The 27539-nt window shown below is 41.4% G+C and overlaps 1 protein-coding gene across 5 annotated transcripts in view; it reads right to left on the bottom strand.

Annotated features, from left to right (window-relative positions):
* CC2D2A (coiled-coil and C2 domain containing 2A) overlaps positions 1-27539 on the bottom strand; it is a 144341-nt gene that overhangs the window by 99992 nt on the left and 16810 nt on the right. For 4 of the 5 annotated variants that reach the window (XM_020806583.3, XM_073001050.2, XM_073001051.2 and 1 more), the window contains 5 exons: positions 16803-16934; positions 14820-15029; positions 14279-14385; positions 1477-1617; positions 827-983 (listed from right to left, as the gene is read on the bottom strand). In XM_020806583.3, coding sequence (XP_020662242.2) covers positions 827-983; positions 1477-1617; positions 14279-14385; positions 14820-15029; positions 16803-16934 — 747 coding nt within the window. Of the gene's footprint in view, positions 1-826; positions 984-1476; positions 1618-14278; positions 14386-14819; positions 15030-16802; positions 16935-21712; positions 21836-27539 lie in introns of those variants that run through there. The other variant, XM_078394070.1, reaches the window with a different exon arrangement.

Consider the following 27539-nt stretch of genomic DNA (forward strand, 5'->3'; position numbering starts at 1 on the left):
TTTTTGGTGAAAAGCACCTTAGCTTTCCCCCTACAAAACAACTTATAAAGAGGGGAGGTGTTACATACAGCACTGATGTTACCTGTCTGTCATGGGTTTGGAGGGAAAGTTCCATCCTATGGGGAGTGGAAGGCGGGACATCAGGAGGAGGGGCTGTACTGTATATATATGAGGAGCTTGTGTGGAGAAGAAGCAGCAGCTGGGAAGAAGAAGCTGGTGTGGGAGTCTGTGTGTCAGACAGGGTACTACTGTGTGTCAGTCAGTACCAACCTGATAGGTTCAGGTGTCTGTAGGGTTAGCCAGAACTGATAGGTTCAGGGTCTGTGCTTTAGTTAAATGCGTTCTGTGTGAACCAAACTAGTGTATGTATGATTGAGACTAAGCCACGTTACTGTATCTTATTCATTTGATCATTTTATTTTCCCTGTGTGTTGTTTAAATAAACCTTATTCCTTTATTTGTTAAAAATCCATCCCTGGTCTGTGTGACTTCTTATAGGGAATGGTTGGTGGCAGCTTAGTGAAACTGTGGCATATCCCAGTAGGTCTGGGTTTGTCACAGCTATGAGTCAGAAACAACTACATAGCACATAATGTGCAGCACACAACTGGGGGTGGGATTGCAGACAGTGATATCAGATAGAAAATTAATGCTGTAATTACTGACAGTAGCAGTTACATAACTAATACTGGGCACATGAACATACGAAACTTTACCTACTTGCTCTGTATTGCCATTAACTCTACATTTTTCATTGTCACATCCTATCCCTTGGCCAACATGGAGCATATTCAAGAAGCAAATACACAATTGCGTTAACTCAAACCTGTGCTTTCCTCCAAGATTTCCATTGCTGAAGCTCTAGTTTATATCTTTCTTTTTTCTTCTCATATTCTTCGCTGCTTTCCTCTAACAATTCAGATATTTCAGCCTGAATTTCTGCCTCATATGCCTTCTCATCCAACTTCTGATCAACCTCTTCCCTTCAAAAACAATTCATGTATTAGAATACTGTATGTCGTGTCAAAACAATTCTTCCTTTCTAAAACAAAAACAGTTGTGACTTCAAAACTTATGTTTTGGAAGGCTTTTGGTCTGATAGTTTCAGCTGTTCTGTTTTCTACTGATTGATTTTATTACTGCTTTATTCAAGATCACAATGTCTTCTAGTTTCTCTGTACATAAACAAACACTTGCTATTTTATTTATATTTTTCTCCTTTTTATTTTAACCGAAATTTTAATTTTAAAAACAATATAAAATATCTTTTCCTGACATGCTAGTTTTCTATGTGGATTGATTGCAAAATTCTATTACTCTGAGGAAGAAATATACCACATTAGCTCCCATCTATGCCATGAAAAAGATTTCCATCTCTGTGACAAATAGGCCTTAAGACATGCCATGCCATGATCAATTGTAAGCATTAAAACAATGCTGCTGTTATTTATGCAACGGAATTTGTTTCAAACATACTTTCTCAAGAGCAACTTCAGGGGTGTGTTACTAAACTTCTGAAAGTCACGCAGGGACTTGATTTCTTTCCATACTTTGATGATAGCCTTAAGCAAGCCTCGATCTTTTTCTTCCTCAATATCACGAAGTCTTCTTGTTTCTCTATAGATATATGCAAACACACACAATTAGTGGGAACAGGAGACTGAATGCATACAATATCTCATTGAACCTTCTGGGCAAATTAAAAAGACATTTTTTAAAAATACAATTTCCAGTTCAGTATTAGCAGGCAACCACTGCAGAGCAACACAGTGTCAATTTGTCTTTAACTCTTTCCCTGTGAGTGACTTGTCCTCTAATAGTAACCCCTCCCCCAGGTACTTTATTCCCATAAGGGAAAAGATATATAGACCTTGCAAACTTTCCTGTTTTGATGGGGTGGGATGGAATAGCTAGCTGGAAAAATGGTTGGTGTTACTATTGTTTCAATCCAATATCCATTCACTTAAAAATACACAAATAAAACAACTCAAGATTTCAAGGGTTTGAAGAATAGACTCTTGTATTTTTATCCTGCACCTCCTATTCCAGTGAGCTCATAACGGCACATGTTGTTCTTTAGTCATTTAGTCATGTCTGACTCTTCATGACCCCATGGACCAGAGCACGCCAGGCCCTCCTGTCTTCCACTGCCTCCCAGAGTTGGGTCAAAGTCATGTTGGCAGCTTTGGTGACACTGTCCAACCATCTCATCCTCTGTCGTCCCCTTTTCCTCTTGCCCTCACACTTTCCCAACATCAGGGTCTCTTCCAGGGAGTCTTCTCTTCTCATAAGATAGCCAAAGTATTGGAGCCTCAGCTTCAGGATCTGTCCTTCCAGTGAGCACTCAGGGTTGATTTCCTTTAGAATGGATAAGTTTGTTCTCCTTTCAGTCCAGGAGACTCTCAAGAGTCTCCTCCAGCACCACAAATGAAAAGCATAAATTCTTCGGCAGCCAGCTTTCTTTATGGTCCAGCTCTCAATTCCGTACATCATAATAATAATAATATAACATAATAATAAACCTTTATTGGCATACAGCAGAAGGAGCCGCAAAATAAATACAGTAAAATACACATACAGGGTTCATGTGCAGAAAAAAACAACGTTGAGCCCCTCATTTTAGAGAGGGCATGTTGCGACGTCTCTGAATAATGGCGTGAACATATCGAGCAGTTGATACAGTAACTTCCTTGTTAGTACCATTTAAAAGATATTGGGTTTTCTTTAGGTCATCCCATCGCGTGTAGGAGGGGGGAAAGACCGACTGGTGGAGCAGGCGGATATCCGTGTACAGAATGCAATGAAATAGCATATGATGCAGAGATTCAGTTTTTCCCTGGCCACATGGACAGGTTCTCAGGTCTGTGGGTAGGCCCAAGTATCTGCCCTGCACTAGATTTGATGGAACTATGTTGCATCTGGCGAGAGTAAATGCCCAGCGCTCTAGTGGCTGTTCAAGGAAATATAGGTAGCTTGGGCTGCGTCCGAGAGTGAGTGAGAGGTGAAGACGAAGTGGAGAGCAGACTTTTTGTGCCGCACTAAACAAAGTTTGCCCTTCAATGTCCAGGACCCTGTTTTTGATGGTTGGAAACACCTTGGAGGGGGGTATAAGGCCCAGAAGGTCGGGAGATAGCCCTAGAGTCTTAACTTTCTTTGTGAATAGGGCCAAGCCATTGGGAAGCAGGCTATCGGCTAGCAACGCTTGCAAAAGGGTGTCCTTGGGAGAGAAAAAACAAATTTTGACCCAGTATTTGAGAAATCTGAGCCAGGCCCTGGTCTCAATTCTGAGTTGGCCACCTTCAAGACACAGAGCTGCGTATGAAACACAGTGAGGGAGGCCAAAGATTTTGTATAAAAATACAGATTGTACTCTCTCCACAGAGCTGTGTAGTGAGGACAACCAAATAGGGACGCCGTATAGTAGCTGAGCAACTGATTTCGCGTTAAAGATCTGTAAAGCCACGGGAATAAAGCCATGGCCCCAGGTGTGGTGAAATCGTAGGATGGCTTGGGCTGAGAGTTTGGCTGTCTTGATTGCTGCCCGTTGGTGAGTTAACCAGGAGTGTCGGTGATGGAAAGTAATGCCCAGATACTTAAACTCTCTGACCTGCTGAATGGAATTCCCATGGAATGACCATACAGAGGGTTTCCACGCTTTGCCAAAGACCACAATTTTGGTTTTCTCAAAGTTGAGTTGAAGGTTGTTGTGTGACAGGTATTCAAGACAGCAAGTAATTAGTCTCTTTAAGCCCACTCTTGAGCGTGAGAGGAGAACCATGTCGTCCGCGTACAAAAGGATTGGTATCGAGAGGTGGCCAATTTTGGGGCTGTGACCGTTGACAGTGCGTAAGAGAGGGGCGAGATCGTTGATAGGTTGAACAAGGTTGGAGCCAGGACGCAGCCTTGCTTCACTCCTCTATTGGCAGGAATTGGGTTGGAGAGGGCCCCCTTCGACGAGATTTTAATGCGGCAAGTGGAACCCGCGTGCAGTTTTTGGATTAGAAAAAGTAGCCTTCTGTCGATACCCAACCTGGCAAGCTTGAGCCATAAAATGTCTCTGTCGATCGAATCGAAGGCCCCTTTGAGATCTAGAAAGGCTGCATAAAGGCGAGTGTTTGGCTGCGAGGCGTATTTAGAAATCATGTGGGATAGGATCAGGCAGTGGTCTAGTGTTGACTTTCCCTCCTTGAAGCCCGCTTGCTCTAGGCCCATGATGTCTTGATCATGAAGCCAGTCTTGCAGTTTGAAAAGTAGGTGACTGGCGTACAACTTCCCTATAATGTCAAGGAGGCTTATGGGTCTGTAATTAGCTGGAGTTTTCTTGTCTCCCTTCTTTAGGATCAGAATTATTATTGCCTGTGTCCATGACTTGGGCATCATGCCAGATTCGTTTATAGCGGTAAATAGGGCAGCAAGTACCGGGGCCCACCAGTCCGTATATGCCTTTATCAGTTCCAGAGGAAGGGCATCGGGGCCAGGGGCCTTACCATTTCTGAGTTGGCCTATGAGTTTTGTTGTTTGGCTGGTTGTGATTGGGGCCCACTCTGGAAGGTCTCGGGGTGGAGGCGCAGCTGATGGAGTTGTTGGCTTACAGCTGTCGTGAAAGGTGGCCAGGAAATGATGTTCCCACATCTCGGCTGGTATGTAGGGGAGATCAGGTGATGTCTGCTTGAAGATGAAAGAACCGGAAACCACTTCCCAGAATTTTTTGTTGTTACCTGAATGGAGCGCCTCGGCTAGTTGGGACCATCGGGCCATTGCCGAGCGGTGATGGAGATTCTTAATGGCTGAACTGAGGAGGGTTTTCAGCTCGAAGTAAAGGGAAGGGGGCTTGGGAGCCTTGGAGGATCTGTAGTTGTTGTAGATCTTTCTCAGGTGCTGCTTCAGGGCAATGGAAACCTTGTCTAGCCTGTAACAGGGGGCTGAGGCCTGTTTTGACAGGGATTGGGGGATGGGTCGCCCCAGGTTAGCTGTTATGGTATCTGTTAGGTTCTCAAAACCTTGGATGTAGTCCTCGGGCTTCGATGACGATAGCCAGTTAAGAGAACTATACGGAGATATGTCTGGCTTGGTTATTTTTTCAAAGAGTTGTTTGGCTCTGAGGTTCCAGTGAATTCTGAGCAGGGTCGGTGAGTGCTCCGGGGGAGCCAGGTTCATCGGGGGTATCGGGTCTATGTAGGGGGCGAGGCTGCAGGATAGAGGAAGATGGTCACTGGCTAGAGGCTCGCCCACCCGGAAATCGGCCACGTATGGTAACAAGGGGATGGGGATCAGGATGTAATCTATTGTACTGGAACCACGGGGGGATATAAACGTGAATTCACCCTCGATGTCTGCCTCAGTAAGACCGTTTAGCCATATTAAGCCTCTGAGCAGGCACAGTTGTGCCAGGTAGGTCCCCGCATCGTTGATTTGATGGTCTTTGGATAGCCTCCCTGAAACGTGGGGATACAGGGGGGAAGTGTCGCTAAATGTCTCCGACACGCGATTGAAGATGGTACATCACTACAGGAAAAACCATAGCTTTGTCTATTCGGACTTTTGTTGGAAAGGTGATGTCTCTGCTTTTGAAGATGATGTCGAGGTTTGTCATCGCTTTCCTCCCAAGAAGGCGTCATCTAATTTCACGGCTGCTGTCACCATCTGCAGTGATCATGGAGACCAAGAAAGTAAAATCTGTCACTGCCTCCATATCTTCCCCTTCTCTTTGCCAGGAAGTGATGGGACCAGTGGCCATGATTTTAGTTTTTCTGATGTCATGCTTCAGACCATTTTTTGCACTCTCTTTCACCTTCAATATGAGGTTCTTTAATTTCTCCTCACTTTCTGCCATCAGAGTGGTATCATCTGCATATCTGAGGTTGTTGATATTTCTTCCGGCAATCTTAATTCCGGCTTGGGATTCCTCCAGTCCAGACTTTCCCATGATATATTCTGCATATAAGTTAAATAAGCTTGGGGACAACATAGAGCCTTGTCCTACTCCTTTCCCAATTTTGAACCAATCAATGCTTCCATATCCAGTTCTAACTGTTGCTTCCTGTCCCACATATAGGTTTCTCAGGAGATAGATAAGGTGATCAGGCACTCCCATTTCTTTAAGGACTTGCCATAGTTTGCTGTGGTCCACACAGTCAAAGGCTTTTGCGTAGTCAATGAAGTAGATGTTTTTCTGGAATTCTCTGGCTTTCTCCATAATCCAGCGCATGTTAGCAATTTGGTCTCTAGTTCCTCTGCCCCTTCGAAATCCAGCTTGTACTTCTGGGAATTCTTGGTCCACATACTGCTGAAGCCTACCTTGTAGGATTTTGAACATAACCTTGCTAGTGTGTGAAACGAGTGCAATTGTACGGTAGTTGGAGCATTCTTTGGCACTGCCCTTCTTTGGGACTGGGATGTAGACTGATCTTTACCAGTCCTCTGGCCACTGTTGAGTTTTTCAAACTTGCTGGCATATTGAATGTAGCACCTTAACAGCATCATCTTTCAAGATTTTAAATAGTTCAACTGGAATGCCATCACCTCCACTGGCCTTGTTCTTAGCCAAGCTTTCTAAGGCTCACTTGACTTCACTCTCCAGGATGTCTGGCTCAAGGTCAGCAATCACAGTATCTGGGTTGTCCGGGATAGCCAAATCTTTCTGGTATAATTCCTCTGTGTATTCTTGCTACCTCTTCTTGATATCTTCTGCTTCTGTTAGGTCCCTACCGTTTTTGTCCTTTATCATGTCCATCTTTACACAAACGTTTCCTTTAATATCTCCAATTTTCCTTTCAATTCCAGGCACATCCACAGCTGAGCATCCTTTCGGCTTTGGCCCAACCACTTCATTAACTCTGGAGCTACTTGTACTTGTCCTCTGCTCTTCCTCAGTAGCATCTTGGACACCTTCCGACCTGAGGAGCCCATCTCCCAGCGTGATATCTTTTAGCCTTTGTTTCTGCTCATAGGGTATTCTTGGCAAAGATACTGGAGTGGCCTGCCAATTCCTACTCCAGGTGGATTGTGTTTAGTCGGAACTCTCCACTATGACCTGCCCATCTTGGGTGTCCCTGCACAGCACAGCCCATAGCTTCTCTGAACTGCTCAAGCCCCTTCACCATGACAAGGCAGCAATCCATGAAGAAGGAGATAATGCCACATAGATTGCACCAAACTGTGAACATGTGTGAATGGATCAAACTGACACTGTCTTTCCAGATCAACTAAAACTCTGCAAACTGATTCAATACGCAGTTGCGTGAACTTTGTTGACATGAGTAGAACCATAGAATAAATGGTTTGGAAGGGGCCTATAAGGCAATAGCGTCCTGCCCCCTGCTCCATGCAGGAATCCAAATCTAAACAGATCTGACAGATGGTTGTCCAAGTTTCTCTTGAATGCCTCCAGCATTGGAGAGCTCACCATTTCTCAAGGTAATTGGTTCCATAGTCATAGTGCTTTAATTATAGGGCCTTTGGCTGTAGTATAAATTTGTATTGTATTGTATAGTGCTTTAACAGTTAGGATGCTTTTCCTGATATTCAGCCTAAATCTGGCTTCTTGTAACTTGAGCTCATTGTGGCGATGCCATAGCAGTGGTGAAGTTTACCCAGCAACACCAGACTGGTTCATGACTGGCTGATGGGTGACTGAGATGAGAACCTATCAGACAGTGCCAGCAGAAGATATATTGGAAAGTAAGAAGTGAAGAAAAAATTCTGGAATGGATGATCTGAAATACAAGAGCCAAATTCCAAAGATCCAAAGACCACATACATGAGTATTTTTATTGTAACTAATTTGCTGTTAATAAAATGACAATTTCATTCATATGAAACCTTTGCTTGGTTTTCATCATATTAGCATGTAAGCAAGCCCAGAAAAAGAAGAGCAGGTTAAAGGTGATTAACCAGACTGGGCTGGCCACATATGGTGGCAGCGTTGTGAGATTCGATCAATCCAGTAAAGATTTTAAGGAATCAGGAGAGGTCACATAAACTGGTGACAGTCTTGTGGGAACTGAAGTATCTGTGGGATCTGAGGGATCCTAGATTTATGAAAGTCCAATGAAGTTACAATAGATTCTGTGAAAATGTTGAGGAGGCAAAGTGTTCAGTATAGAATTGTTGTTGGGACTACTGCAATTTGAAAAGGGTCCAGCAGAACTTTTTATGAAGCCAGAAGAGTTCCAAATAAAGTCCAAAAAGAAAGGATTCAGAGACAGGAGAAAGGGACAGAATCCAGAAATCTAAGGAAAAGATTTTGGATGTCCTAGAGAAGTCTCGAGTAAATCCTAAAATGGGATTTTAGACGTAATGGTTAAAAGGGGGAATTCTGTGAGAGAGTTGGGATTTTTGTTTTTTAAAAAAGTTAGTTACTCTGGTAGTTAACACCAACCTCCGAGGTAACTGTTCTTGGGTAAAAGTAAGAGAACTGGTGGAAAGTTGGGAGATGAGACCTGGTTGAAAGTATAGAAGGCTCCTGAGGTAAAATTTTGTTGGTATAATAAGCAGCTTCTAGAAAATGTTTAAAATCTAAAGCTTTCTCTGCGGTAATAAGCCTGGGTAAGGCAGTAGTAGAAAAACTGGGGAAAAAGAAAGAAAAGGTTTGAGTTTAAAACACCAATAACTGAACTTTTGAGGTTATTAAGTTTGGGGTAACGCAAGAAGTCACTGGAAACAATAAACTGGTCACTGAAAATAAAGTGGCAGGTTTTGAATTCCAGTATTTCCTGAGGTAAATGTTTCAAAGTAATTGTAAGGAATAAAACATAAAAATGCCTCCCAAAAAGACTAGAAAGTCAGAAATGGAAATCCAGATTACTTACTTACTTACTTATTAGATTTACAGTGGTACCCCACATAACAAGCGCTTAATTTAATGAAGAATCCGCACAGCGATTAAGTTTTTGCGATCGCAAAAGCGATCGCATTGCGATGTTTTAAATAGGGAAAAATTGCTTTGCAATGATCGGTAAGCTGTTTCGCTTACCGATTTTCGCATAGCAATGTTTTTCTAACAGCTGATCGGCGGTTCCAAAATGGCCACTGGGTAAAAAAAATGGCCACCCGCTGTGTTTTTGCGCCGATTCCTCGCTTACCGGGCAGCGAAAATAGCGCCCGTATGGAGGATTTTCGCTGAACAGTGAGTTTTTTGCCCATAGGAACACATTAAACGTGTTTTAATGCATTCCTATGGGCTTTTTTGTTTCGTATAGCGACGAATCCACATAGCAACAATTTTTCTGGAATGGATTATCATCACTATGTGGGGCACCACTGTATATACCGCCATCTAGAACGTGTCTATTCTGGGCAGTTTACATATAACATAAAAATAAAATCCAGATTGATCACAGAGTCCAAGAAGAGAAAGGAAGAAAAGAAGAAAAAGAAGAAAAAGAGAGAATAAAGAAAAGGGGAGATAGGCTAGGTAATGGCTGTAGTGAAGGCCTGCCTGTATAGCCATGTCCTCAAGTTAGTCTTGAAGGCCCTCAGCAAGGGAGACAGGCAGATTTCTACAGGTAAGTTGTTCCAGAGGTGAGGGGCCACTGCCAAGAAGGCCAGATTTCTAGTTTTTTCCCCATGAGGCCTCACTTGGTGTTAGGCCCCTCAGCCACCCAGCCTGACTGGAGTGGGTGATACAGGTATAACTGGGTGGAAGAAGACACTGCCAGATATCAAGGGCCTAAACCGTTAAGGGCTTTGTATGTAATGGTTAGCATGTTGAAATCAATGCGGAAGTGGATAGGTAGCCAGCATAAGGCGGACAAGATGGGTGAAATATGGTGAAATCTTTTCACCCTGTTAATTGCCTGGCCGCTATGTTCTGGAGCTTGTGCATCAGTCTAAAAGGAAGCTTCACGGAGAAAGCATTACAGTAGTCTATTCAAGACTACAAGCACATGGACCAGTGTGGTGAGCATTCCCACGTCTAGATAGGGATGCAGCTGGACGATCAGCTGAAGATGTAAATGGATAGACCGAACCACGGACACTACCTGGGTCCCTATGGTAAGCACCAGGTTAAGATGGACCCCCAGACTGCGAACTGAATTCTTTGTGGTGAGAGTCACCCCCCCAAATGAGGGAGTTCCCCAAACCACTGACATCAGGGCCACCCACCCACAGGACCTCTATCTTGTCTGGGTTCAACCTTAGTTCATTTAACTGTATCCATTGCAGAACGGCTTCCAGGCAGTACCCAAGGGATGGAACGGCATCCACTGAGGATGAAAAAATGAGATGTAGAGCTGGGTGTCATCAGCATGTTAGTGACACGAAGCTCCACATCCTTGGATGACCCCTCCAATAGCCTCACATAGATGTTAAACAGCACTGGGAAGATGACCGAACCCTGGAGGACCCCACAATCTAGGGATCACCGGGCCAATACATTTTCCCCAAGCTGAACACTCTAGATATGGCCCTCCAAGATGGACTGCAGCCAAGCAAGAGCAAGGCCACCAATCTCGAACTCAGAGAGCCTCCCCAGGAGGATACCATGGTCGACAGTATCAAAGGCGGCTGAGATATCAAGGAGGATGAGCAAGGACATTTTACCCCCATCGGCCTCCCTAAGTAGGTTATCCAGCAGGGTGACCAATGCTGTTTCCATGCCATGCTGCAGCCTGAAGCCCGACTGAAATGGATCCAGGGAATCTGTTTCATTCACGAGAGGCTGAAGCTGGTTGGCCACCACCTTCTCAACTACCTTGCTAAGAAAAGAAACATTAGCGACAGGCCTATAATTGTCAATGTTGTCTGCCGCCACGCTCGGTCTCTTTCTAATGGGCCTAATGGGCGTTTCCTTAAGAGACCCATTTATTATTTTAGTGGCCCATTCAGTTATCACCGGCCTGGCAGCTTTGATTAGCCAGGCCGGGCAAGGGTCAAGGGAGGTGGTGGTGGCTCGGCAGTGATCAAGGACCTTGTCCACCTTTGTGGACATCACAAATAGATTTGTTTGAGAAGCAGTTGAAGAAAGAATTTAAATTGAAAAATTGCAAATACAGAAACAAAACAAAGGTTTTGTAGAAGCCAAAAGATAAAAATAGAGCAAATGCTAGAAAAATACAACATGCGAGAGTCTAAAAATGTTGAGACCCCTATGATTGCAGATTTTCAGAAATCAGAGTCTGAAAGCGAGGAATCTGAAAATCAGGAGATCTACCAGTCTGCAATTGGAAGTCTAATGTACTTGGCAAATTGGACAAGGCCAGACATTGCAGCAGCGGTAAATATATTAAGCAGACATGTGTCCAAGCCCACAGTAAAACACTGGCAAGGAGTGAAAAGAGTATTTAGGTACTTGAAGGGGACACTTGACAGGTATTTGGTCTTAAAACCCTCAAAAGAATTGAAACTAATGGCATATGTAGACAGTGATTGGGCAAACAATAAAAACCGATGGAAAAATCAATGTCTGGGTTCACAGTATGATTTGCTAATGTGTTAGTAGGATGGAAATCTAGAAAACAAAATTCCATCGCTACATCGACAGCTCAGGCTGAGTTCTCAGCTTTGTCAGAGATATGTTCAGAAATCATCTGGTATAAACAAATGATCAAAGACTTAAGGGTTGAAGTAAATCGTGCAATAAAGGTGTTTGAGGATAACACTACTTACATTCACATGGCCGTACCAGAGAAGATGCGAAACAGAAGCAAACATGTAGATATCAAATACCATAATGTCAGAGAAGAAATAAAAGAAAAATTGATAGAATTACAATACTGCAAAACAGAAAGAAACATTGCAGACATTATGACTAAACCTTTGAATGCACAAAGACATAAAGAAATAACCAAAGAAATGGGTATATGTTCTGCTCAGGAGTAAATTAGGAGGGGTGTCAAAGTAAAAATTTACAGGCCTGAGCAGTACAAATGTCTTAATGAGCAACCACAATGTTCAGGTGTGTTAAAGTGCTGAGTCATAGTGACTCAGGAGGGCTGGCTCAGGGATGATGCAACATCTGTGCTGATTGGACACAGCCAGATGCACAAGTGTATATATGTGAACTGTGTATAGAATATGTATTCCTTCTCTTCTTGATAAGTTCATGCCGTCATGCTGTTGGTCTGTACATCTGTAAATACTGCTGTAAATACACGTCTGGTGCTGAAGGCTGATTGTGTCTGTGTGAGTCACTTTACCACCAGGCCCTGCTGAATTACAGCATGTTTACGCTAACACACACAGTCGAGGCATCCAGTGCCAGAAGCAGCAAAGCAACCCAAAACATCTTTGAACTTCCATCATGTTTGACTGTAGGGACTGTGTAATTTTCTTGGAATGCTTCATTTCTTTTTCTGTAAAAAGTGCCATGATCCTTTATCAACAAGCTCTACTTTTGTCTCATCTGTCCACAGTACGTTCTCCCAGAAGGATTCTGGTGTTGTCACATAAAGTTTTGGCATACTGTGTCAGCAGTGGTGTCCTCCTGGGCATCCTTTTTCATTCAGATGGTGATGGATAGTGAGAGCTGACACTCTTGTACCCTGTGTCTGCAGATCAGCTTGAATTTGTTTGGAAGCTAATCTGGGTTCTGTATCCACCATTTGAACAATCCTTCATTGTAATTTTTCAGTAATTTTGCTCTTCCATCCACGTCCAGGGAGGTTAGCTACAGTGTCATGGGCTGTAAACCTCTTGATGATATTGCGCATAATGGACACAGGAACATTAAGATCTCTGGAGATGGACTTGTAGCCTTGAGACTGTCAATGTTTTTCTGCATCTCTCAAATCCACAGACAACTCTTTACACTTCATTCTTTTCTCCATGCTCAGTGTCACACACAACACAAAGGTTGAATCAACATTTCTCCATCTTTACTGGTTGCAAGTATGATTACTACACTCCCCACACCTCTTACTTGTGACAAGTGTGTCTAAATACAAATTAAAGGAGCATCATATGCTTGAAAAGCAATTACCCTGTTTCCCTGAAAATAAGACCTAACCTAGTATGATTTTTCTGGATGCTCGTAATCTAAGCCCTACCCCACAAATAATCCCCAGTTAAGTGACACCCCACCATCCACCATTCTGCAGCAACCAGAAGAAGATGACATTACTGTATTTGAATAAATGTAAACTGTTGTACACGAAAAAATAAAACATCCCCTGAAAATAAGCCCTAATGTGTTTTTGTAGCAAAAATTAATATAAGACCCTGTCTTATTTTGCGGGACACACGGTATTTCTTACAATTTCGACCAATAATTTAGGCCAGTGCATTTTTGGGTTTCTGCGTGGCATTGTATCAGATTTGACTTTTCTTCTCTGGTTTTTTTTTTGCGGGGGAGGGGTGTTGTTCCAATGCAAACCAAAGAAATGAACTGTGAATACCACAACATTTGCAACTGCAGCAATTTTCTGAGAGAACAGTTGCATTTTCTGACAGAATTGCAAGGGTGCCAATATTTTTGGTCCTGACTGTATAAGGTCAGTTCAGAGAAACAAGAGAAATGCCAAGCAAATATAAAGAAAGTATATTCAAAAGGTCATGAGGTAATTTAAATTGGTATTTCTTTGAAGGTCTCTCTCCCTGGATGTAACCCGAAGGAAAAAATTCCTTTGGTGCATCTTTGGGTATCTGCTTGTTTTTTCTAAGTCTCCTATAACACATATACTTAATATCATTTTGCAAAATAATGCCTTTATTAAGATTCCAGTGAAAAACAATCTTTACCACTTCATTTATCTTAACAAGGAATATAAAAATATGAGTTAAATTCTTTATTGTCATCATTTTACGTTGACTCAACTTCCTGAGAACAAGGAATTCCCAACTTGTATGAGATTCCTTACCTCCAGAAGAGAGCTGTTTTTTTTTTTAATCTTACAGGCCTCCATAACTTCCACAAACTGTACAAATGTGTGACTATTTCCTTAGAGAAACAAAGCACATACATGGAGAAGAAGCACCATCTGATGGTTAAAGGAGACCCAAATACTTTCATTGATACTTCTCATCCTTAAAAGGCCATTCCAAAAAAGAAAGAAACCATACACAAAATCTAGAAACTACCATCCCTTTATGCCAGCTGGATTACCTGCATTAAAGCATTATTGCATTTTGCACTATTTTGCTAAGAAAATCTCTTCTCTTAATGAAAGTGCAACAAGACACCTTATCCTTATCACAGATCTAGGAGAGAACAAGATGAGCAAGGATTTGCACCCTTAGTCTTGAACCAGTTACTTTACAAGTGCTAGTATTTCAGATTCAAACTAGGTAACTTCTGTGCACACACAAAATAAATGATACAACAAATTATTCTACTTACTTAATTTCAAGCTTATATTCAGTTATGCTTTGTTGTGCTAATGGGTTCAGAATGTCTCTTTCACTGGTATCCAAAATGCTATGTACCGCATTTCTGAGACCATGCAACTTAAAAATAAAAAAGGAAAACATTAAATTAATAGATATAAGTGAGATGATCCTGAACCTGAGCCACAATAACTTGATTGAGTCTAGATAACATATGTTCTCTTCTTCCTCATTCAAAGCCAAGTCTCATAACCACTATTCTGAAGCAGTTAGAATACTCATGAAAAGTTTATGACATCCTAACACTTGGGCCAATAGTTAGAAGCTCACATAAAACTGATAGCTGAGCAATAGTTAACATACACTGCCTAAGGCAGAGAAGTATTATTTACTCTATCCCATAAAGTAAATATATTTGCCCTTTAAGACTAAATTTATCATTCCCAAATATGAAATATATTTAGCATTTGTAAGACTCCCATAGAGATTTCTCTTTCTCTTTGTCTCTTAAGCTTCTCAAAACACACAAAAATAAACAAACAAAAACTTCTTACCTTATCTGTAAGAAGTCTGGTAACATTTTTCTGTTTTCTTGTCAGATACTGATCAAACAACTGAGCCAGTTTAGCTGCTAAAACATGCTCACGGCTAAAGCAAGGATGATGAGTGAATATTAAACCCAAAATATCAACATCCAGCTGAAATTGTTCCTCAGGGTCTTCAGATCCCACAATGTACTGATTGGCAAGCCTCATTTTTATAGCCTAAAACAATATTAAGACTTCAATATCCATCCCTCCATTAAATACAACCTTCACTTGAAATGTTTATTCTATGCATGATCAATAAGCCACAAAATCTCAAAGATGGATCTGACTGACAGTTTGGAGAGGCAGGATATATAGACATGCCACTGTGCACTCTGGATAAAGATAACTCGCACGAGGCATCTAGTGTAAGTAAATCATGTTTCTTTCTTTGGCCTGTACATAGGTTTATGTACATACGCAATACACACACATTCAGTTGTGGATACAGAAGCAAAATATCCCACATATATAAAACTGAGATTTTTTTTTTTTGAAAGATTGAATTTCATTTTCACCTGTTCAAACTGTCTTCAAGAGGACAAGCCAAAGATTGAACTTCCTGGCTTTTTGAAACAGAGGTTCATGTACATAATACACACACATTCAAAACATTAACTCCCTTTCTTTCCTAAGACCACCCAACACTAAGAGCTACTTGCACTTCTATCTGCCCAGAAAAGTATATTGGAGGGGGGCAGAACAAAGAGAATCTGTAATACAACTATAGTTCCTCCTTGCCAAAATATTTTCAAAGTCTACTGTAGAGTTAATGACATGGTTAAGTAAATGGGTGAGAGAAAAGCAGCATGTACAAGAAGAGAAACAGATACACAGAGACAGACATTCCATTGCAAGGTTGGAACATTCCATCAGAACATTGATGGTGGACCAGCAGACTGTCTCTATGAATCCTCCTTCAAGGTCTTGTATGTTTCCCATGCTACTTTACTGGCAGGGGGATTGTGGAAAGCGTGCCAAGTAAAAATTATTAAAATATTTTTGCAAAAGCACCTTTTTAGACTACAACTCTCAGAAGATCCCAACCACCATGACTAAACTAATTTGCAAGTGCTCATTACTACACTTCTTCCTGGCTTACACAACAGACATAAGCCAACAGTTTTATTATGTAGAGATTATTCAAATAGGATTTTTTTAATCCAGAGATCCCACTCCTCTCCCCTCCTTCCTTTCCCTTGCAAAAATAATTGAGGGAAAATACAAAGTGCCTGAGAGAGAGGTAACAGTCAGAAATGGAGAGATCGAAATGCAGCCTCTGGGATCTGAATGTGAACCCTAACTTAGGCACCCTGTCTTTTCCCAAATTCTCCTCATTAGGAAAAGGGTGGAGGGGAGGTAAGTGGAATATATTAAAAATAACATTGAAATATCTTACAAGCAAAATGGAAGAGGGCAGGTAAATGGAATGCAGTATATATAGCATGGAAATATTTTAAGCATAAGAATGTGTCCCTCAAAACCAAGTCCAACCTCATTTAAACTGTTACTACACACAGTTATAATGTATCCCTGAAATTTAAGCATTCGAAGAAAGGTAACAGGGGAAAAAACATATTCAAAATATAGTATTGGAGGGTTATCATGGACCACAAGAGAGAGAAATAAGTGCATTACAGTTTAATTCAAGACTGAAATTTCACCAAAAGCTAAAATAACTGAAATAAAGCTTTAGATAGATTTTGGACATACCATGAGAAGACAAGACTCAATGGAAAAGACAACAATGCTTAAAAAAGGCAAAAGGCAGTAGGAAAAGATCTAGTATGCAACTGATTGACTCAGTAAAGGAAGCCACTGTCTTCAACTTGCAAGACTTGAGCAGGGTTGCTAATAAGAGCACCTTCTAGAAGACATTTAATTAAGGAGTCTGAAGCAATTTGAAACCATCTAACACAAGAATCTAGTAAGATGTTGCAACAAACTCACCTTCTTATAAAATGTTAATAGATCTGTTTTTTTACTTTCCTCAGTTGGAAATATTAGAGGCCTGGTAATGGATTGCTTCATTGGATTGGGCAGAGCTAAAATTCGGCCATCATCCCCAAACCACTGCTTCCCCTGCAAACAAAAAACAATAAAATAATTGTAAGAATATCTCAACAAACTTCAGAAAATAAAATCCCAATGAACTAAGGAAATATACATCCACAAAGTTACAGCAATGCTACAAGATAACGTGTGTCTATGATACATATGCCTGTAGTCTAGCACAGTGATCCCCAACCTTGGGCCTCCAGATGTTCTTGGACTTCAACTCCCAGAAATCCTGGCCAGCAGAGTTGGTGGTGAAGGCTTCTGGGAGTTGTAGTCCAAGAACTTCTGGAGGCCCAAGGTTGGGGACAATGGTCTAGCATCAGTAATGCAATCTAAGAACACAATGGACAAATATGCCCCACCATAGCATCTCACTTCAGCGAAGGTGCAGACACCTCAATACAGAGATAAACATAGCAAGCACACAATACTCCAGGCAAGAATTTTCCATTCCCATTGAACACATCCTTTTGTTTCATGAACCAGGGTGCATGGAAGAGCTCAACTGAATTCTATGGCATTGCCTACTGTGTACCAATTTTTTTAAAAAATGTGTTATCAACTATGTAAACACAGAGACAGATCATACCCATGAGTTTGCTAAATTTTAAAGAATAAACAAAGGCATATGATAGAAAGTAGCTAGATTTTGGAAATTTGGTGAAGTAACTTATGATTGTCTTAAATATTTCTGTTTGAAAATCAGTCTTATACATGTATGTACACACAGAGGGAGAGACATACACACACATATGTATGTATCTATGTATGTATATACATACGTGTGATGAGATGGAATATGTGATTAAAATCTTGTATTGAACATGGGTTTTGTAATTAAGAAATGTGCAAGAGAGGTTCCATCTTGTTTCTCTGTATAAAGGATCTTTGCTATGCTGACAGGGTGTTTGCTAGTGAGAGCTGGGAAAGTGCTTTTCTGAAAGCATGAGAAGAAACATTGTGATAAGATAGATGGGTATTGTTGTGACTTGGGGCAAAACCACAGAAACCCAAATAACATCTGTTAGCCGTGAGAAGGAAGGTCAGGTGGTACCGCAGGACTGTTTGCCTAACGACGGATTGTGATTGGATGACATTGTGGGAAGGAGCAGATAAGGATTTGCCAGTTACTCTTGAAAAAGGAACTTTTACCTATGGACAATGTCACTCGTGACTCACTCTAATGTCTTTCAGGACCAACCTTTAAGTCATTAATTACTCTTAGGTCACTCATGGCCTACTCACATGGATTACTCATACACACACACAGGGAATATTCTTGACTCCTTTCATGGACTATTTCTATGGACTACTCCTATGGACTATTCTAGTGGATTATTACCAGGACAATGGGATATTTTCTTTTACAGGATTTTCCTTTTGAACAGAATTTTTCATTTACAGGATAATGAAGGACTCTGGACTTTTTCTTGCCTGTTTGGATTATTTTGTTTTTCCTGATGGATTACCTTATTGGAACTGTTTTTATTCTTTTTCTTGACTTTTTGAATTATTTTAATGTTTTTGGACACTTATATATTTTTCATGTTTTCTTTACTTCACTACAGTTTTGTGATTAATCATCATAATGTTTATTTGCTTGCTTTTGCATAACTTGACTTTTACTTTAAGGAACTTACTTTTTCTTTAATAAAATAATGATTATAAACATCAACTGGTTTCCTGAACAGTAAACTTATCTTAGGTCATCTGATGGTACATGCCTCGACACTGCATACTTAATGAGTCCTGCCTGTGGTGTATAGTATGTCTAATGACTACAAAGCCCACATGGTTTTCTATCAGTAATATCCAAAGGTACAAGGGTGTTCTCATTAGGGCAGACTTGTAAGATGGAGAGTTGAACACGCCTAGCTGAGCTATGGGACTCTCTCAGCACATTTTAGGGTGTACAATCACCTGATTACTCTCTGTCCGACCGATCAAGCATCCTCTTGGGGAGCTGATCGCTGACAATACGTACGTATATATGTACTGTACATGAGAAATTTTATTTCCATGGGAAACTATTTGTTCATTTGGATGTATGAATGCAATTTGCTTTATAGTTTATTTATTTATTTATTTATTTATTTATTTATTTATTTATTTATTTATTTATTTATTTATTTATTTATTTATTTATTTATTTATTTATTTATTTATTGGACTTATATACCGCCCCATAGCGCTACAAGCACTCTCCGGGCGGTTTACAATTTTAATTATACAGGCTACACATTGCCCCCCCAGCAAGCTGGGTACTCATTTTACCGACCTCGGAAGGATGGAAGGCTGAGTCAGCCTTGAGTCGGCTACCTGGGATTTGAACCCCAGGTCGTGAGCACAGTTTTAGCTGCAGTACAGCGTTTTAACCACTGCCACGGTGAACTGTTTGCCAACTACAGACTCTGAATATGCTCAGTTCTTTGTGAAGGAATTTTCTCTTCCAGTTAAGACACTCTATCAATCCCTATACTGATTGGCTAAAATGCATGCTGTCTAAATGATGAGTAGACATTGTCTAGAGGAGCGGGGTAAAAATCTAATAAATAAATAAATAAATAAAGAATTAATTAATGAACTCTCCCACAAAGAGGCTAGGTTGTATTTTCCTTATAAAGAAATACTGCATGTTCCAGAGACAAAAAATTCCCCTCAACCTCAACAATACCTCAACCTAAAGAATTTAGGTGCACTAAAACTGGTGGCCTGTGCTTTCATGTCTCTTTGTTTAAAAGCATGAGTGTGTACCTTCATCCTTACATATACAATGATCAAATTAGGATACTTCAGATATAGAACATTAATTTACCACATTTGTTCACTCAAAATAATAATTTTCCAAAAACAGTAATTTTCTAATAAACACACACACACACACAATAAGACAAATAATAAAACCTGGAAAATAACTGGATACTAAACTGTTCACTGTAAATTCAGTAGCTGAAATCTAATGCTGCTAATACCTTGAACAACTTACTTCCCTCACTGGACGTTTAAACAGAGCTAGAGAAAAGCAGAGCTTTTACCTAACAATTCAAGCCCTGAGGGGACTGTATTTCATTGAAGATTTGGTATTCAATTTTATTAATTTTGGTTAGAGATGCATACAAACCATCAGTCTGGCCCTCCAACAACACAGCTGTTCCACAGGCTTCCCAGCCCCATCTCCTCTGGCAGGCACCCACTTGGTGGCAATTTTTCAGAAATTCAATATTTCTAGGGGCAATGGGATGACAGGAGGAAGTCTTTAATTACCAAAAATTCCTACTGCTGATATAGTCATTCTGGTGTTGGTGGTTTTCCAGAATTAAAGACTTTCCGCCTTCCATTCCACAGCTCCCCTGATGACAAAAGGAATTATATGGGAGTCTCAGGAGCAGAAACAGAAATGTGTCTCCATCAAATGCCCTTGAGAGGGCAGTGGGACCAAAAGAAAGGTCTCTCCCAATGATCTCCTAATTGGGGGGGGGGGAGAGACATGGTCCTTGACATGGTCCATTGTAAAACAATGCCTCCAAGTCCCATCCCCAAGAGACAGCCAGAAGGATACCATAGTAGATTATATTGAAAGCCATTGAAAGATCCAGCAGAACCAACTGGGACATATTCCCTGTGATGATATTGAAGGAGAGTGTGATTTGTAGTCTGAGGAAAATGGAGTCAGTTAGGTTCTGTGTGAAATAATTTGAAGGTACAGAATTTTTTTTTTCTGTTGAGCTTGGTACAGCATGAATTCAGATAACGGATGAAGGAGGTCCAGTGTGAAGCCTAAGCAAGCATACCATCCTAATTGGGAGAATATAACGCACCTGCATCTTCATGAGAATTATAGGTGGAGAGTTGTGTTATGCCTCTTTGAAGCTAATTGGTTTACAGCTATGAAGTGTCAAGAAGAGGGAGGTGTTAGAAATGTAGAAATGATGGAGGAGAGGACATGTTAGGGAGCTTCTCTTAGCTTATGCCAAGCTAGAAGGAATTCCTGATGGATTGTGTTATGTAGAGAATGTAGAATGGTAAGGGGTGGGAATAGCCCACCATAACTTAGCTCTTACTATTTCTTATTTTTAATGAGAAATAACAGCTGTATTTAGCTATTGTAATATTTGGACATGTTTAATGCTACTGCTTTTGCAAACAAGCTGTTTCTATGAATCTTTATTTTCTTAATAAAAATAATTATAAAATCTCAATTAAGGTCTAGTCTCTTGGATCAGAAGGGTTAGACAAAATCCAGTGGAATGGAAAAGGTCACTAACTAGCTACTATAGAGAAGTCCTACCTTACTGAGCTGTTGTGAGTTCTGAGGAATCACAAAGCCCATGTTTAAGTACTTTCAAAGTACTGAGTAAAGTGATGTGTTCTTTAATGGTCAGGCTTGTAAATGGTACAAATGCTCTGCTCTGCTGAGGCTTGAGGACTTACCTCAGTAAAAAGAGATAGATTTGTGCCCAAAGTGACTCCCTGTCCAAACTCCATACTCTCCTTAGGGATACTTGGACATCACAGTCTCCTTGTCCAGTTCCCAGTGTAGGTCATCCACCACGGCAACCAAAGCAGTCTCTATCCCATAACCAGGTCTGAAACCAGACTGAAATCAGTCTAAATAATCTATCTCATCTAGGAATACCTGAATATGAGAAACCACAACCCACTTCAGCACCTGCTAAACAATGGAATTTTAAGAGACTGGTTGGTAATTATTCAAAGAAGGCTTTTTAAACAGGCGTCTTACTATTGCCTCCTTTAAGCGTGCTGAGAACTTTCCTTGCTACAAGGAGGCATATACCACCTACCCACTCAAACCAGTCCTTTTCTGGCAACTTTTATAAGCCAAGAAGGGCAAAGACACATGTGGCAGTCTTCAACTGTCCAAGGGTCCTGTCCACATCATCAGGCTGCAGAAACCGAAACACGTCCTTTAACACAGGACAAGAGAGACCATAGTTACATTCACAGGACCTGAATCAACTACAGCATCCAAGTCAGAGCAGATCCAAGCAATTTTTCCTGCATAGTGTCGTGCAAAGTCTTCATAGCAAGATACAGTATGGTCTGCAGTCTCTTTCTTTGGGCCATGATATAATTGGTCTTCGACCAGTGGAAAAAGCTTTGTGCAATCACAAAGGTGGCAGAGACAAATGACTTCTTTGGCACTACCACTGCAATGGAGTAGGCCTTCCAATAGGCCATAGCTTATGTTTGGTCAGATTCAATCCAAGTTTTCCACTATTGTCGCTGCAGTCTACATCCCTCTTCTGGCTCTACTTTGTGGGAGGAGACATTTAGGAACAATCCTGACTCTTCTGATTTCCTCATTCCAGAAATCAAAGAGGGCTTCAACAGAATCACCTTCCAATGGTGTAAGAAAACTTCCTACAATCAGTCAGGAAACTATTTAGATCCATCAGCCTTCTGGGACAAACCATCTTAGTCTGTACCCCACCCCTGTAAAGATTCTGAGTTCCAGTGAGTCTAAAACCCACCAGATAATGATCTGTCCATGACAATGGAACTACAGAGAGTTGTTCCACACCCAGGTCATCAACATTTACCCCAGCACCGAAAACTGGATCTAAAGTGTGCTCTGCAGCATGGTTGGGGGCAAATATTATGTAGGACAGGCTCATGGTTGACATGGAAGTCATGAAGTCTTGAGCCAGTTCTAAAAGAACTGCTTCAGCATGGAAACTGAAGGTCCCCAGCACAAGCTGAGGGGAATCCAGCAAGGAAACTGAAGGCCCCCTCAACAAGCTGAGGGGAATCCAACACCAGGGCCAATATCAGCAGAATGGGCAGTACATAATCCCTGTTCTGTCCCAGGCTCTACTTTCAGAAACACACATTCAAACCCAGGGAACTGGGGAATGCTACATCTGGAAAGAGGGATGGAATCATGACAGAACACTGTAAGCCCACCTCCCTGCACCATCCCAGGTCTTGCCTGCTGCTGCACTGAAAATACTGGTAAATAAAGCTGAATGAGATTGATATTCTCAAGCTCATCAAAGCAAGACTACAACACAAGCCACGGTGACATGTTCATGCAGTATCAAGATGGCTGTTGTTTCCCATTTACTGGGAATCTGCTAGCATTTAGCAGCAGAGCAGCACTTTCAGCTGATTGGTTGTTTTCAGAGCTATCCAAACTATTTAACTTTGGAGACAGCTTAGGGGCAACCAATACTCACTTCTCCTTCCCTTGTATATGCTGCTGAAACTGTAATCCATCATATACTTTCCTGCCCTGAACAATTCTGATGGCTGCTCCCAGACTCCCCATATAAAAACACACCATTCCACAAGGAGCCCAATGCCCAGTTTACTAGTTTCTCCACAAGTACATAAAAGAAAGATAGCAGTAATGAGTAGGAAAGAAAGCTCTTCTGGAGGCATGGCACTCAGATCACTTAACTAGCAACTCCTTCTGTGACTCCAAGCGCAATGCTAAGTGTGCACTTTCTATCCTTTTAATAGCTGGCTGGATAGCTTTTTGTATTATGTGTCTGGCAGCAGAGCCACAGGTCTGGAATTCGATTCCCCACTGTGTCTCCTGCAGGGCCAGATTCTGTGGCCCTGGGAAAATTGCACAGTCCCAGGTTCCTCCCAAAAAGTAAAACACTTGTTGAGTATTCTCTGTCTGGAAAAGATTAAAAAGGATCATCGTAAGTCAGAATTGACTCGACAGCATATGACTATTATTACATCTTTTTGATGCCATTTAAATTCCAATTTAATTAGAATAATAGAAAATCATAGAATCATAGAAAAGTGACGTTGGAAAGGGCCTACAAGGCAATCAAGTCCAACCCCCTGCTCAACACAGGAATCCAATCAAAGCGTATCAGTCAGGTAATTATCCAATTTTTTTCTTGAATGCCTCCAGTGTTGGAGCACTCACCAACTCCCAAGATAACTGGTTCCACTGTTGTACTGCTCTAACAGTTAGGAGATTTTTCTTGATATTCAACCGAAATCTGGCTTCCTTTAACTTCAGCCCATTTTTGCATGTCCTGCACTTTGGGTTGATCAACAACAGATCTTGTCCCTCCTCTGTATGACAGCCTTTCAAATATTTGAAAAGTATAACCCCTCAGCCTTCTTTTCTCAAGGCTAAACATGCCCAATTCTTTCAGCCTTTCCTTGTAAGGCTTGGTTTCCAGCCCCCTGATCATCCTTGTTGCCCTCCTCTGGTTAGGCCTCACCTTGAGCTGGACACAATTCTCAAGGTGAGGCCTAAGCAGTGCCAAATGGAGGGGGAATAGCACCTCACAAGATTTGGAAATTATACTTCTATTAATGCAGCCTAAAAAAGCATTTGCCCTTTTTGTGGCCACATCACACTGTGGGCTCATATTTAACTTATCTACAACAATAACAAGATCCTTCTCGCTTGTTGTTTTGCTGAGCGAGGTATGTGCAGTTGGTTTCTTTTTCCGAGGTGCAGTATTTTGCACCTATCCCCATTGAATTTAATTCTGTTGCTTTCAGCCCAGTGCTCCATCCTATCAAAGTCAATTTAAATTTTCTTTCTATCTTCCAGGGTTTTAGTTATTCCACCCAATTTTGTATCATCTGCAAATTTGACAAGCATTCCCTGCACTCCCTCACCCAAGTCATTAATAAAACTATTGAAGAGCACTGGGCCCAGGACTGAGCTTTGGGGTACCCCACTTGTCACTTCCTCCCAGTTAGAAAAGGACCCAGTACTCATCACCCTCTGAGTATGATTCTGTAGCCAATTATGTATCCACCTGACACTTGATCTCTCCAGCCCACAGCTAGTTAGATTGCTAATCAGGGTATCATGGGGCACATGGTCACTCTCACCCAGAGTTCCCCTTACTGCCACTTCCCCCACCAAGTCATCTCTGTTGGTCAGAATCAAGTCAAGGATAGCAAATCTTCTAGTTTCTTTCTCCACTTTTTGTAGGAGAAAATTATAAGCCACACAAGCCAGGAATTTCTTGAAAGGGCCACACTTAGCAGAATTTTCCTCCCAACTTATATCTGGATAATTGAAACCTCCCATCACTTCTATGTCATGTCTCTTTAGAAACCTTGCAATTTGTTTTTCAAAAATTTCACCTGCTTCCTCTCTTTGATTGAGTGGTTGGTAGCAGACTCCCAACTACCAAGTTCCTTTTGTTTTTTGCCCCAACTAGATTGATCCAGATGCTCTTGGTGGGACAGCCAATCTCCTCCTCCTGTATTTCTGTGCAGGAATGCACATTTTTGACATATAATGCAACTCCACTTCCCTTTTTATTCTCTCTGTTCTTTTTGATCAGTTTTATACCCCTCAATTGCTGTATTCTAGTCATGGGAGTCATCCCACCAAGTTTCAGTTATTCCTATCAAGTCATACTTACCCTCCTGAATTAAAATTTCTGGTTTTTCTTGTTTGTTTCCCATACTCCTGGCATTCGTATACAGACAACAGAGGTTGTGTGATTAGTGTCCTGTTTGTCTTTGTACAGTGTTATGAATATTATGATTATTATTATGTTTTATGATTTTTATTGTGATTATTATTGCTAATGGTATTATTGTTGCCCTTTTGATCAGTTTGGTCCATTCCTCTTATTGTTTGTAAAGCTTCATCTACCCTTAACTTTGTGCTTGCGTCTCCCTCCCCCTTCCAATTCAGTTTAAAGCCTCCCTGATGAAGTTCTTCATGCCATGGGCAAATACATTCTTCCCAGTCCTTGTTAGATGCAAGCCATCTCTTGCTAGCAGTCCTTCTTGCAAGAAGCTTAGCCTGTGGTCCCCAAAATTAAATCCCTCTCGTCAACACCCCCTTCGTAGCCTGTCATTCACCCAGAGGATCTTCCTTTCTCTTTCAATTTCTCTTCCGAGCACTGGTAGGATGGATGAAAAAAACTATCTGGGCTCCAAAGTTCTTTTTTTTTTTTTTTTTTTTTTTGGACTTATATACCGCCCCATAGCGCTACAAGCACTCTCCGGGCGGTTTACAATTTTTTAAAATTATACAGGCTACACATTGCCCCCCCCCCAGCAAGCTGGGTACTCATTTTACCGACCTCGGAAGGATGGAAGGCTGAGTCAACCTTGAGCCGGCTACCTGGGATTTGAACCCCAGGTCGTGAGCACAGTTTTAGCTGCAGTACAGCGTTTTAACCACTGCGCCACGAGGCTCTTCTTGAATTTCCTTCCCAGAGCTTCAAAGTCATACATGATTTTTCAGTTGCTCCCCTTGGCTGTGTTGTTTGTTCCAATGGGGACAAGAAGAAAGGGATATGTATCTGTAAGTTTTATGAGTGATGGCAATCCTTCCATCACATCCCTTATGCGTCCTCCAGGGAGACAGCATACGTGGTGAGTCTATGGATCCTCCCTACTACAACTAATATCCTTGTCTTCTTTTCATGGACTCACCTCCCTCTATTACCATCTCCATGCAAGAATTGGAGGTTGTTCATGACTTTGTGTACCTTGGCTCAACAATCTCTGACACTCTCTCCCTAGATGTCAAGCTGGATAAATGCATTGGCAAAGCAGCTACCATGTTCTCTATACTCACAAAGAGAGTATGCTCAATTAGAAGCTGATAACATATACCGAGATCCAGGTCTATAGAGCCTGTGTCCTGAGCACACTCCTGTACTGCAGCGAGTCCTGGACCCTTTGTGCACGACAGGAGAGGAAGCTGAACACCTTCCATATGCGTTGCCTCTGACACATTTTTGGCATCACCTGGCAGGACAAAGTTCCAAATAGAATAGTCCTAGAACAAGCTGGAGTTTTTAGCATGTATACATTACTGAAACAGTGATGTCTACATTGGCTTAGGCATGTTGTGCAAATGGCTAATAGTCGGATTCCAAAAGATCTCCTGTATGGAGAATTAGTGCAGGGAAATCACCCCAGAGGGAGACCACAACTGCAATACAAGGATCTCTGCAACCAGGATCTGAAGGTCTTAGAAATAGACCTCAGCAAATGGGAAACCTTGACATCTGAGTTTTCAGCCTGGAGGCAGGCGATGCATCACGGCCTCTCCCAATTTGAAGAGACACTTGTCCAGCAGGCCGAGGCAAAGTGGCAGTCATGAAAGCAACAAAATCAGGGAGCTGGACAGGGGACAGATTGCATTTGTCTTCAGTGTGGAAGGGATTGTCACCCTCAAATTGGCCTTCTCAGCCACACTAGATGCTATTCCAAGTCCTCCATACAGAGCATGTTACCATAGTCTTTCGAGACTGAAGGATGACTAACATAAGCTTCAAGGTCTGTATTCTGCTGTGCTTCAGCCCTACTCATGTCCTCTGCATGCTGTCTGACCGACTCTTCTTCAAGTAACTGAAAATAGTTTTGTAGTTCCACTGGGAAAGAGTGTCTTATCCCTCTTTTGTTCCTAACTGTGATTCTTTTCCATGGTGGAAAAGAACAGATTTTATTTTACAATTTTATTACATTTGTATTGCACAATTCCTCCGATATCACTTCAAGGAAACATATAGGATTTTCCCATCCCTTACAGTATGTGAAGTATCCACTCTGAAATTGTCTTTTTTTTTTTTTTTTTTTTTTTTTGAGGGATGTAGTGAGATGATGCTTGGGTGAGCCATCCAAAAATTTCTGGTTGGATGCTTCCAACAG

Source organism: Pogona vitticeps, chromosome 5 (genome assembly GCF_051106095.1).
Source record: "Pogona vitticeps strain Pit_001003342236 chromosome 5, PviZW2.1, whole genome shotgun sequence".
NCBI lineage: Eukaryota > Metazoa > Chordata > Lepidosauria > Squamata > Agamidae > Pogona > Pogona vitticeps.